The sequence below is a fragment of the Musa acuminata genome, chromosome BXJ1-11, assembly GCF_036884655.1.
Source record: "Musa acuminata AAA Group cultivar baxijiao chromosome BXJ1-11, Cavendish_Baxijiao_AAA, whole genome shotgun sequence".
Taxonomy (NCBI): Eukaryota; Viridiplantae; Streptophyta; class Magnoliopsida; order Zingiberales; family Musaceae; genus Musa; species Musa acuminata.
The window spans coordinates 31,359,215-31,371,122 of record NC_088337.1 but is presented as its reverse complement, the minus strand read 5'-3'; the positions used below and the strand labels follow the sequence as shown (position 1 = coordinate 31,371,122).

At 42.9% G+C, this 11,908-nt stretch overlaps 3 protein-coding genes across 3 annotated transcripts; 2 read left to right on the top strand and 1 right to left on the bottom strand.

Annotated features, from left to right (window-relative positions):
* Position 1: 1 nt before the first annotated feature.
* LOC135597679 (protein TORNADO 2-like) lies at positions 2-1,335 on the bottom strand. Its single transcript, XM_065090974.1, has 2 exons — positions 675-1,335; positions 2-563 (listed from the first exon to the last, which is right to left on the bottom strand). Exons 1-2 carry the CDS (start codon positions 1,170-1,172, stop codon positions 252-254), a joined length of 810 nt encoding a protein of 269 aa, XP_064947046.1. The 5' UTR covers positions 1,173-1,335; the 3' UTR covers positions 2-251.
* Positions 1,336-2,076: 741 nt separating this feature from the next.
* On the top strand, positions 2,077-8,147 carry LOC135597678 (28 kDa ribonucleoprotein, chloroplastic-like). Its single transcript, XM_065090955.1, has 4 exons — positions 2,077-2,503; positions 2,582-2,680; positions 3,236-3,523; positions 7,798-8,147. Exons 1-4 carry the CDS (start codon positions 2,123-2,125, stop codon positions 7,906-7,908), a joined length of 879 nt encoding a protein of 292 aa, XP_064947027.1. The 5' UTR covers positions 2,077-2,122; the 3' UTR covers positions 7,909-8,147.
* A 1,017-nt stretch (positions 8,148-9,164) lies between these two features.
* On the top strand, positions 9,165-11,508 carry LOC135597676 (E3 ubiquitin-protein ligase Os04g0590900-like). The gene has a single exon (XM_065090952.1). The coding sequence runs from the start codon at positions 10,157-10,159 to the stop codon at positions 11,225-11,227; it is 1,071 nt and encodes a 356-aa protein (XP_064947024.1). The 5' UTR covers positions 9,165-10,156; the 3' UTR covers positions 11,228-11,508.
* Positions 11,509-11,908: the final 400 nt, after the last annotated feature.

Here is an 11,908-nt window from a genome sequence, read left to right as displayed (position 1 = left end):
ATTTATGTTATTAAAGGGCATATCCATGGAGAAATAATAATCTCGACAGGAATCTATGAAAGCGTCAGAGCAGCTTTGCTACAGAGGATCAAAAGTAAGTTTACGCACGTTGTTGCGCTCTTCTGTCTTTACACCTAGCCCTCCTCCTCTAGAACCACCTTTCGGCAACCCACCCCAGGAATCTCCACAGATGCGTCATCTTTCTTTATTCTCCCCTTCATCAATGCCAGCTGCAACCCATGTTTGGTTCCTCAGTAGTAGCCTTGCTTGTATCTCTGGAACAGCTCCTGCGTCTTGGCATCCCGGAAAGCGTAGCAACCCATGGCGTAGACGACGATGAGGGCCACGAGGGTCACCACCAAGACCACATCGCCCCTCTTCCATTCTCTTCCGAGGTTGGCTACGAGGCCGGCTTTGCAGGACGAGCACGAGTAGCAAAGCACCGTCTGATCGTTGCTCCACAGCATGCAGTCGATGTCGGACGCGGCGCTGATGGGGCTGATCCAGTACGTCGGGTTCACAAATGTGTATCCGCACTCCGTCGGTGGTTTGCAGCACCCTGACTGGTGACATAAACAAACCAGAAGAAGAAAACAAAGACCTCACGTCATCAGATTAAAACCCTCATGCAGCAATGAATAGCAGCAGTATTCAGCAGAACCCATCACACTCACTTGTAAGGGACCGATCCTTGCATTGAAGAAATGCTGAGCCGATATATACGTCCGGTTCAACTCCGCACACACTGCTGTCGAGCTAAGACATTCCTTGATGCGGTTCCACCGGTGTGGTTCCTCCACCCTCTGCCGAAGCCACCCCGGGTAGTCCTCGAGGCGATACTCCTGGAAAGCTCGGCCCGGGGCGAGGTGACCCGAGCCATTGACGGTGACCGCGTAGATAAACACCACAAGGCCGGCCAGCAGGAGTATAAGGACGAGCATGGCAACCAGGTAGAAGAGCAGAAGCCACGGAACGCGCCAAAAGGCGCCGACGAAGCCCGCCAGGGCCACGAGGAGGACGACGACGCCGACTGCGATGACAGGCCACTGGAGAAGCTGCACGCAGGAGTTGTCGGCCTGCGTGGCGAGCCAGATGCCGACGGCCACGATGGGGATGGAGAGAAGCATGGCCACGAAATTAATGCCGGCGATGAGGGTGTTGCTGAGAGCCATTTTGGTGACTGCGCAGGTGGTGTTTGCTTAGGGATGAAGGAGCAGGATAGCTTGCGGTCGCTGCTTTGCTTCGGTCCCTGCTGAACTGCTCCGTTACTCTTTTCGCAATGGAGACGTGGAGCGTGGTTCTTCCTTAAAAGCAGTGGTGGGAGAATCATCTTCGCTTTTGCATGGGTGGTTTAAATTAATATATAAAATAAAAAATAAAAAATAAAAATAAGGTGAGTGAGTTTCAAATATTCTTTTTTATAAATATTTTTTATAAAAATAAAAATAAAACGTTTATAGTTTTCTGACTTTTATTATAATAACTTAATTTTTTTAGAGGTATAATAAGTAAGAAGATATCATCTTTCAAATCAGTTATATTAAACTAAAATATATCATGTTTTGAACCTTTGCAAACTACCTAAGAGTGTGCAAATGGTGGGAAGAGATAACAATAGTAGGGTGCAAGAAAAGAAAAAAAAAGAAAAAAATAAAATTAGAAGGATTGTGAATAATAAAATACTATTTTATTAATTTCAAGAGATTATGAATAAGAAAAGGATTATAAATAGTAAGAAGGGGAGTGAGCTCCATTGTAAATAGTAAAATTATATTTTATTATTTCTTTTAGGAATTATCCAAAGTAAAGGTTTATATATATGTATATACATATATATATGTATATACATACATATACATATATATATATATATATATGTATGTATATACATATATATATATATATGTATACATATATATATGTATGTACATACATATACATATATATATATGTATATACATATTATATATATATATATTTATATTTATGTTTTAAATCATGTGATAGGGAGGATGGCCGCCTTATCCATATCCTTCAATTTAAGGGCGATTTCGTCAATCTACCCCGCACGAGCTGATACTTCAGTCGTGTCGCCCTCCGGTTTACCCTGTTCTCCGTCGGAATGGCGGCAGCGGCAGCGACGGCGTCGACGTTCTCCTTCGGCCCCCTCCCCCTTCCAAGAGCTAAACCTTCTTCTTCCTCCATCTGCTACGTTAAGCCCCTCATTTCCCTTTGTACCCCTGCCGGCTTCTCTATTCCCCGGTCGTCCTCCCTCCTCCATCCCTTCCCTCTCCCCGCCAAGAGGCGGGCCCGTTGCGGCTTCCTCCGGTGCTCCGCGGTCCAAGATGTTGCTGTGGAGCCGGAGCCGCCGGCGGCGGCGGTGGAGGAGGAGGAGATCGGGGAGAAACGGCGGAAAGTCTACGTGGTGAACTTGCCGTGGGACTTCTCCGCGCCGGACATCGAGAAGCTCTTCGCCCAGTGCGGCACTGTCAAAGATGTCGAGGTAGAATCTCCGCTTCATCCAATTCGTTCTCTCTTGTCTTTTGTTGTGTTTCTTGATTGAATGATTGATTGATTGCAGATAATTAAGCAGAAGAATGGAAAAAGCAGGGGCTTTGCCTTTGTCACGATGGCGTCCGGGGAGGAGGCACGCACTGCTGTGGACAAGTTGGACGCATATGTGAGAAATAAGAAGCATTTTGTTTCCCATTGTTCTCTTAAATTTAGTAGCACAGTCAATTATCTTTCTTATCTTATTCCTTGGTTGCTCACATTACAATACAGACCATGCTCCTTAACATGTGATGTCTTATAACCTACTTGCAACTCAACTATGTCGTCCAGTACAAAACTGGTGCTGCTTGCGTAGAGAATTTTAATGGTTCAGGATTATGTAGCACTATCTTATATACCTCAGTTGAATGTGGACAATCTCTTTTCTGGTCTTCAAAATTTAGTCTTTCTGATAAGTCCAATTCTTCAGGTGAGTCAAAATCTCGAGTATTCAAAGCATGCAGATGTTAGTAAAACATATTAAAGGGAACAAGTTTCATGATTGTATCTTTTTTTAATTCTTGTATCTATGCATTAATTATGTATTCGGCAATGGACGGACATAGTTTTTTCTAGATAATAATGTAGCTAAGTGATATGTGCAAAAAGTGAATTTTATTAATGAACAATTTGTAGGTATTTATTAAAAAATTAGTTTGCTAATAAGTTTCTACACTTTTAGGAGATGACGGGAAGGATAATCAGGGTAGAATTTGCCAAGAGCTTCAGGAAACCACCACCTTCTCCCCCACCAGGTGCAGTTGCAAGTGAGCCACGTCACAAGATCTATGTATCGAATCTTGCTTGGAAAGCCAGGTCTGTCAACCTGAAAGAGTTCTTTGAAAAGTTTAAACCCCTCTCGGCCAGAGTAGTTTTTGAAAACCCAACAGGAAGATCTGCTGGATATGGCTTTGTTGGTTTCGCCACAAAGGAGGAAGCAGAGGCAGCCATTTCTGAACTGGATGGGAAGGTGGTATACAACACTTCATGTTTCAGCTTCTATTTTTTCTACATAATGGTTGATATATGAATTCTCTTTTTGGCATATAAATATCAAAATCATATATCCAAATGCCTGCAACGTACAGTCAGTTCTGTAAGCTGTGTTGCAGATTGGCACATATATGCCTTCATGGGAAAAAGGAGTGTGGCTGTATTGTTTCACTTCCTCGGTTGCAACAAAGACAGATAAACATTCAATTTAATCTTAGGATTTTGGATTCTATATGTGTTTGTATTACAGTGCATTATCTTTACCAACGAGTGTAGCAAGGACATGAGTCACGCTAGGATATCAGTTCATTCAGAAGCAACTTGAACAAAATGAGGATGACACTCTCAGAGGATAATGGACTAACCCACAAGTGCTGCTTTTGTTGAGTCCATGCAGGAGGCATAGCATGTCATATACAAGAACATAATAATTATTAGAAAGTATGTCATAAAGTCCAGATGTTTTCTGACTTGTCCTAGCTATTAACCAATTTGCAATAGGTATGTATAAGACCTACATCTGCAATTAGTTATCCTATAACTTTTTCTGGAGTTTATTAAGATATTTAGAGTATTTCATTTTAATATTTAACATGTATTTCTTTAGAGAAACATGCCTATTAGAAAAGAATAAAAAGAATGGCCTAGATCAACTTCTTGGTTTGCATTACATAGTATTTCAATGTTGAATATATACTTATTTAATTGTGTTTTTTTTTCCTTCCGAGTTTTTTTTTTCGAAAAGGAAAATATTCTTAACTTTAGAACAAGAATTTTAATTTCGAATGATACCGCTCGTCCCGGGCGGTACGTACTAGTCAAACAGCAGGCTAGTACGCGGACCAACCGCTACCGGGTAGTATCGTCGATTGGAGTTGTTTCCGCCTCGTTACCGCCCGAAGTCGGTTGGTAACGGTTGATTTCGACTATCACCACCGGCTACCTGATGGTATTAGCCGAGGGAGAAGGAAGAAGAGGGAGAAGAAAAGGGAGAACCTGGAGATCCGGCGTCGCTCTCCCTCGACGATCCCGATCCGTCGTCACCCTCCCTTGCTAGACGCCGCATATGAGGTGTCGCCTCCTCGGCATCGTCGGCGACTTCTCCTCATTCCTGCGGGGAGAAGAAGCTTTGCGGAAAGAAGAAACAAGGCGGCGGCGCCTTGACGACGTCGCCCATTTTTTATTTTTGAACTTATATATATATATACACTGATCAGTACACTTATACTATACCATACGAGCTGAGCTTGAAACGTCGGTACGGTATGAAATTACAAACCTTGCTTTAGAGAACAATGTTAAGAGGATTGGATGAACCGGAAAGATCATCCACATTACAAAAAGTTGATAGACCAGATGTTCTTCCATAGTGAGCGAGCTGATGTGCTATGCAATTACTGGATCTAGGAATATAAGTGAAATAGGAGATCTGAAGAGATTGCATCAATGATTTAATATCCAAAATTATTCCTGTAGGAACCATGGGATCTCCCGAGAACCATCCACATAGTGAATTAGTGCCTAGGTATCTGTTTGAACCCAGATGTTCTTCCAGTGGAGAGTTGCTGCATGGTTTAAAGCTTCCAGGACCGCCAACGCTTCTGCCATGACTGCATTATGAGCTTTGCACAAACTGCAGCCAACAGCAGTGGTTGCAGATTCTGGAGAAGATGAAACCGGTCCCTACGGAAGAATCAGAGGACAAAAAGGAGCCATCATGTTGTAAAATGAAATTAAAATTTCTTGCCCCTATATTATGATTCTGAGTCAATATTTGCCCAGTAGTCTCCTCAGGATCAGGTCCAACCTGAAAGTTTTCGTTCATAAGGGCTAATGCCCTATTAACCAGGGAATGAGGATCGGCACAGTGGTTGCGAAATCTGACATTGTTTCTATTAAGCCAAAGGGTCCAAAAACCATAGGAAATCAGGGAGAGCACTTGGATCGTCTCAGCTTTGGTAAATCCTTCCCTTTTTTTAAGTCAAGTACTCGAAGACGAAGAATTAAAAAATTTGAAGCAAATGCCAGTTTTGAATTGTGTCAAATTCCAAAAGGAAATAGCAACTGGACATTCAAGAAGTATATGCGAAGCAGAATCTGTGTGCACATTGCAGACATAACAGGGATCAGGATGATGATGCAGAATATGTGCAAAAAGGTCAGAGGTAGGCAAAAAATTCCAACACAATTTCCGTAGGAATAGCTTGACCCTTGGAGCACTAGAAAGTTGCCATAACACCTTCCAGCCTTTCCAGTTCTCATCCTTAGTATCTGTTTTTAATTATTGATAGGCGCCACTAGTTGTCAGAGAGCCTAAAAGACTAGGCTACCAAATCCATTTGTCATCATCGGGGTTTCTAGATCTATAAATCCTAAGAATCCTATCAATAAGGCTGGATGAAAAATTTGAGTAGAAGAAGAAACATTCCATCCATTTGTAGAAAAAAGATCTGAAACTGAATAAAAATGTTGGAACTCTCCCACATTAACAAGCGTAGGCCAATGACTGATGGGTATATTATCAATCCATGAGACAAGATATTTGTATTAAGACCATTGCCTGTGACTTTTCTAAATCCACCCCTGATGTTCAAGATTAATTGATTAATGTTACATCTCGATCGAGAAGGATTAGGAATGATAAGTTCGGTCCAAGGGTGTAAGTCCCCATATTTTTGCTCTAAGAATTCGAATCCAAAGAGTATTAGATTTGTTTAAGGTAGGAAGAATGCGCTTGGCATTGATTAATTTCTTAACTGTAAGAAGATCATGGATTCCAAGATCATCGCAGTCTTTGGGATTAGAAACAGTGTCGCAGCTAATAAATTTCATTCAGGGGGAAGAACAATTAGGATTTCAAAAGAAGTTTCTAGAGATTTGGGGCATATGATTAAGTATGACATCCGAAATGTTGCAATCAAATAGAAGATGAGTTGAGTTAGGATTGAGTTGATTACAAAATTAATAAGCACCATTTTGCCTGCTTGAGAAATTAGACCCTTACACTAACCTTGGACTCTTAATAGGGCTTTATCAACCATGTTATTTTGGTAATTTTGTGGAAGCTGACCCAAAACAAGATAGGAACCTAGGTATTTTGTAGGCCAAGAACCTTCTCGAATACCCAGTGAATAATTGAATGTTTGAAGGAAGGTGAGACATGTTTAGAGAAATAGATGTTGGATTTAGATAAATTAACTTTAAGGTTGGTTAGCTTCTAGAAAGTTTGAAGGACTTTATGGATATTTGAGCAAGATTTTGAATTTGCTCGATAGGAGATTAAAAGGTCATATGCAAACATTAAGTGAGATATATAAATTCCCTAAGGTCAAAGGGTGAGATGAGCTGTTGATCACCATAACAAGAAATTTGGGAAGAAAGGATTTGTTGAGAAATTATGAACATGTAGGGTGATAGGGGATCCCCTTGTCGTATGCCACTATAAGTTTTAAATTGATTAGAAGAAGTGCCATTGATTAAACATGAAAAAGTGGGGGAGGATATGCAAGTTTGAATTCTTTTAATATAATCTAAAAGAAAATTCATATGATGAAGGGGATCCCCTTCGGCTTATGAAGAATGGCTCTGGATCTTGGAGAGATGGTTCTCTAAGGCTTGATTTGGTTGACCATCTGCAAACCCTTTGGCCTTGCGAAATAGATTCGCCCAGGAAGTAGGCCAAGCAGGGGAAGGGGATGCAAGAGCACCCGAGCGAGGTGGGTGTGTAAGGGAGGAGGATCCGATGGAACGAGAGGAGGGGGACGTGGCGCCTCCAAGGAGGGATGGGGGACAGACTGTGATCGCTAGAGTTTCTCTCTCTCAAAACCCTAGAGAGAGTCTTCCGAGGTTTTAGGTATTATAGGTTGTAACACACTGGAATATTCATTGTGTAAGCTTACTGTCTTTTTCAAGGGTTCATGTATTCACATGTACATGTCCTCATGTCTGGACAGGATCTTTAGCCAAGCTAATAGGTTTTAAAGAATCAATACTTGTTGGTTAAAGTTGAAAAAAAAAAGCCGTATCTATGCTTAACTCATGCTTACTATTAATTGTTAGTTATCTTGATATGCATTCTGCAGTAATTTCCTACAGGTAATATTTGTTGGTTAAAGTTGGAAAACACCACAACTACACAATTTGTGTTTCTCATTAATTGGTAGATAACTTGATAATGCATTCTGTAGTAGTATCCTACAGGCACATATATGTTCAATATAGATAAGTAATCATTTGATTTGCACATTACAGGAATTGTTGGGCAGACCTGTTCGTTTGAGAATAAGTCAAAGGACTGAGGATAAATCTGAAAGTGAACCTGGGGATTCAGACAGCACAAATGAACTATCAGATGAGTCTTAGAGGCAGTAAAATTTCCAACTTTTTTTATTTATATCAGCAAAGGGGACAAGACATGTGTTGACATGTCATGACAGTTATGTACAGCAGCCTTGCTGTTAATACACAGAGAAAGAAGGCATGTAACTTTAATTACTGATACTTTTAACTGCCCCCGAGTATCTATTCTTTTCATCTACTCCGATAGAATTTTATTGTGTATGCTTGCAGTTTCTAATAAACAGGGATGTTCTTATGGAGTATCTTTACTCTGAACTTTGAACTGCATACTTCTGGTGTTCAAGTTTTTTGTCTACAAACCACCAAGTGCTTGCCATAATGCTTTTGAACTTAGTGTTCTGTTACATGTGCTGTTGCTGCTTGATTTTGACATTTGATCTTCTTTACTTTAGGTATTATATATTACTGGTTTTACAGACATATAAAATTGGCTGTGTTTGAAATTTATCAGCTTTAACTAGAAATAACCTTCACTTCCATTTCTCGGGTTATAGGCAATGAGCAACCTAATGCAAATGTGGTGACAAAGTGTATGTTGGGCATGTAATAAATGAGGACCAATAGGATGCTAATTCATTCTTAAATATCTTGCATCTTCCTCTTGTTTCGATTATCATGTCAACTTGTTTTCTGAAGCTGGTTTCAGGTGACATCCAAGAATAATTCTGCTGTCCTAGAGAAAGCCCTGACAACTTTCATTTTCAATCTTTAAAGGTATGTAGCTGAACACAGACCCTTATCCTAGTTTTGGTTGGAACTGCTTCTTTTACTGCGGTTGAATTTATTGCTGATATTCTCACTATGAGAGGTGCAAAGATATAAGTTGCAGATGATATCGTATTTCTGTTCGTTTCCAATGCAGTAAGATACAAAGCAAAGAAAGATTATAAATTTGAATAGCTACACAGTTCACTTTCTGGAAGTATGATTCAATGCCAATCAATTGTGTTTTACCTGTGGAACTAATCTAAATGCATTTTCTGATTCAAGAACAGTTAGCAGAACCAAACTGAGGCAGACAGGATGGGCAGAGAGCTGTTTCTTGACAGAAGGAATGCTCAAGTACCATCTGTTCATATGGATCTCTGATAAAATGAAAAAGAGATCATAGAAATCAACTGTGGCTTCAAACAAAATGGTGTCAATCTTCTTTCTTAGTTAATATCCTCAATTTTAGCTTTCCTGGAAGTGATGATGGGATGACATGGGTATTATAATATGGTCAATGTGGACACCAGATGCAACTTTAGATTTTCCTTCCAGCTTTCATGAACACATACTACATGATCATGGAACCTTTAATGCCTGAAAGTATCATATTGGTAAGATTAGCATAATCTTAAATGGGTCACTGCCCAAAGGCTCATGGCATGAGGGAGGAGGATTCATCACTAAGTTGCATGCCAAGCTCAGGAGCTCTTAGACTCAGAGAGGGGGCCCTGTAGCTCTGTGGAGTTGTGGCTTTTGAGAACTGAAGAGAGCAGGAAGATGATGGTGTCTTAGCTTTATCTGAACCCCCTTTATTCCAAGTTGCCTCTTTCCCTCAAGCCTGTCTTCAGACTTTTGCTGCTGACTCCAAACTTTAGTTGCAGGACTCATCCTTCGACTCATCATGTCATATGCTCCAGTTGGTGTCACCTCCATCAGCAATGCAGATGGGAGTTGTTCTGCTTGAGGTGGATGATTTGGAGCTCACAGTAGGTGGGATTGTTGTGCGAGAACAATTAGATGGATGCATGACTGTGTCTTTCTTTCTTCCAACCAGTGAACTCTTAAGCCACCACAATAACATGATTTGAGAGAGAAAAGTAAAGATCATCACTGTGAAGGAAGGCAGAGAAAGCTTAGATCCAAGTGTTTGATGATTTGACTTTGTGGAGTAGAATGAAGTGTCAATCGGCACCACCAACCCTCAACAACGATTATTAGGCATTGATATTATTGGCATCCCACAGCACCTCTCCTCAGTCAACCATCCATCACCTCTCCCACTCAGATCACACCACCATTGCAGAGAAAACAAAGCAAATGACAGGTGAAGGGGCCATTGCATGACGAAAAGAGAGAAAGAGGTTGACAAAAGCAAATGAGCCGTCTCTCTTCCCTCTTCAATGCTTTGCTTTGCAATCAACAATGTTTGATTCCTTCATCACGCCTCAAAACCCACCCTTCCAGCTGAAGTAGAGCTCTCTCTCTCTCTCGAGTTCCAAATATAATTCCAACCCTCTCTGTCCTGCGATCACAGTTCTTCATGGCGTTCACCGAAGACCAGCAAACTTGGGTTCCACATGTGCCGACGACGGACTGCTCCATGGGCTTGTGTAGCTTCTACTGCCCCCAGTGGTGCTATGTCATTTTCCCACCACCTCCCCCTGTCGAATTCTCCGGCGACGACTCCGGCCCCACCTTCTCCCCGCTCGTGATCTCCATCATCGGCGTCCTCGCGGGCGCTTTCCTCCTCGTCTGCTACTACACCATCGTCTCCAGATACTGCGGCACCTTTGACTCGCTGCGACGCTGGATCGATCCTCCGGGCGCGGACAACCGCGATTACGGTGACGGTAGCGTCGGCCACTCTCGCCGACGTGATGCTTGGCATACCTCCCCGAAGGACGGGCTCGACGAGGCCTTGATCAGTAAGATTGCGGTCTACAAGTATCGGAGAGGCGATGATACGGTGCAGGGCACGGATTGCTCCGTCTGCCTCAGCGAGTTCCGGGAGGATGACAGCCTCCGGTTGCTCCCCAAGTGCAGCCACGCCTTTCACCTCCGGTGCATCGACACTTGGCTGAGATCGCACTCCAATTGCCCTCTCTGCCGAGCCGATATCGTGTCGGTGCCGCCTCAGTTGCCGGCTGCTCCAGAGTCGGAGAACAGCGTTCGGGCCGAAGACACGGAACGCACCATTGAGATGGTTCTAACCATAGAGGACGAGGAGACGCAACTTGCTGGAAGCAGTGCGGACGCAGCGACTGATCCTCCACAGATCTACTGTGATCCGGTAGCGGTGGAGGAGGCCGACACCATAGTTGAGATCGGTGATGACGATACCCAACTAACGAGGCGATCGTTCTCCATGGACGCTGCGCGTGGCAGCCGGGTCTCGATCGCCGACGTCCTGCGAACGAGCATGGAGGACGAACTGTTCGTTGTCAGTGGCAGCTCGTCGAGGCGAGCTGCAGGCGAGCACAGTAAGGTAAGGGGCTTGCATTGTGCCCTGAACCCAGTCCTGATGAAGAGGTCGATCTCCAACGGGAGGTTACGCTTAACGAGGCACGGAAAGCGAAGGAATGGCATTTCAGTACAAGAATCTCCTGAATAGGATGCATTCATGCAAGACGAGCGCTCCTCTGCGGAAGCAGGGAAGGAGCAGCAGAAGAGCTTCTTCTTTGGCCAAGAGTTGGGGCAACAGCTTCCTGACTGCTCTGTGAGGCTTGTGCCTCCATTTGTTCTCCTTTTCTTTCTCGTGCTTCTTCTGCTTGACACTGACCATAAGCTTGTGTACAGATTCATGTTTTCATGTTTGATCTTGTTCCTTATCGACTCCCTCTGCAACCAAGTAGGTAATGTGAAGAAGAAGCGAGCTGTTCCTTTGCTTTCTAAGATCCGTTCCTTTCATCATGTTTGTAATGAAAGCAGCAGCTCATCTTTCCAAGAAGACCCAAAAGCTCATCAGATGAAGAAGATCCAGTTTCAAGGACAAGTTAACATGGTTGGCTGAGACTGCAAGCATCATCTGGTAAGGCTATCTGCCTCGGCAAGTAAATTATATTTTGCTTGGGGGATGGATGAACCTTCTGGTTCTGCCCTCTCGTTCTCTATCAACACAAGTTCCATTAGATTGTCACCTTTTATCATGGCCTGCCCTGTCACATTGCCGGGCTCGTGGCGTCTCTTTCCATCAGTCGCCATTGAAGTCGATGGACGTCGCCTCTGTTTATCGTCTATCTCGGTTTAGATAGGATTCGATACATATATTACACACCATCGTGTTGAGATAATA

What these genes read in the sequence shown, in the direction of transcription:
- LOC135597679 (XM_065090974.1), bottom strand. Translation starts at nt 1,172, where the DNA reads ATGGCTCTCAGCAACACCCTCATCGCCGGCATTAATTTCGTGGCCATG. An exon ending in CAAGGATCGGTCCCTTACAA is followed by an intron (nt 564 to 674) that starts GTGAGTGTGATG and finishes TTATGTCACCAG; the next exon opens with TCAGGGTGCTGCAAACCACC.
- LOC135597678 (XM_065090955.1), top strand. Translation starts at nt 2,123, where the DNA reads ATGGCGGCAGCGGCAGCGACGGCGTCGACGTTCTCCTTCGGCCCCCTC. An exon ending in TGGACAAGTTGGACGCATAT is followed by an intron (nt 2,681 to 3,235) that starts GTGAGAAATAAG and finishes CTACACTTTTAG; the next exon opens with GAGATGACGGGAAGGATAAT. An exon ending in TTTCTGAACTGGATGGGAAG is followed by an intron (nt 3,524 to 7,797) that starts GTGGTATACAAC and finishes TGCACATTACAG; the next exon opens with GAATTGTTGGGCAGACCTGT.
- LOC135597676 (XM_065090952.1), top strand. Translation starts at nt 10,157, where the DNA reads ATGGCGTTCACCGAAGACCAGCAAACTTGGGTTCCACATGTGCCGACG.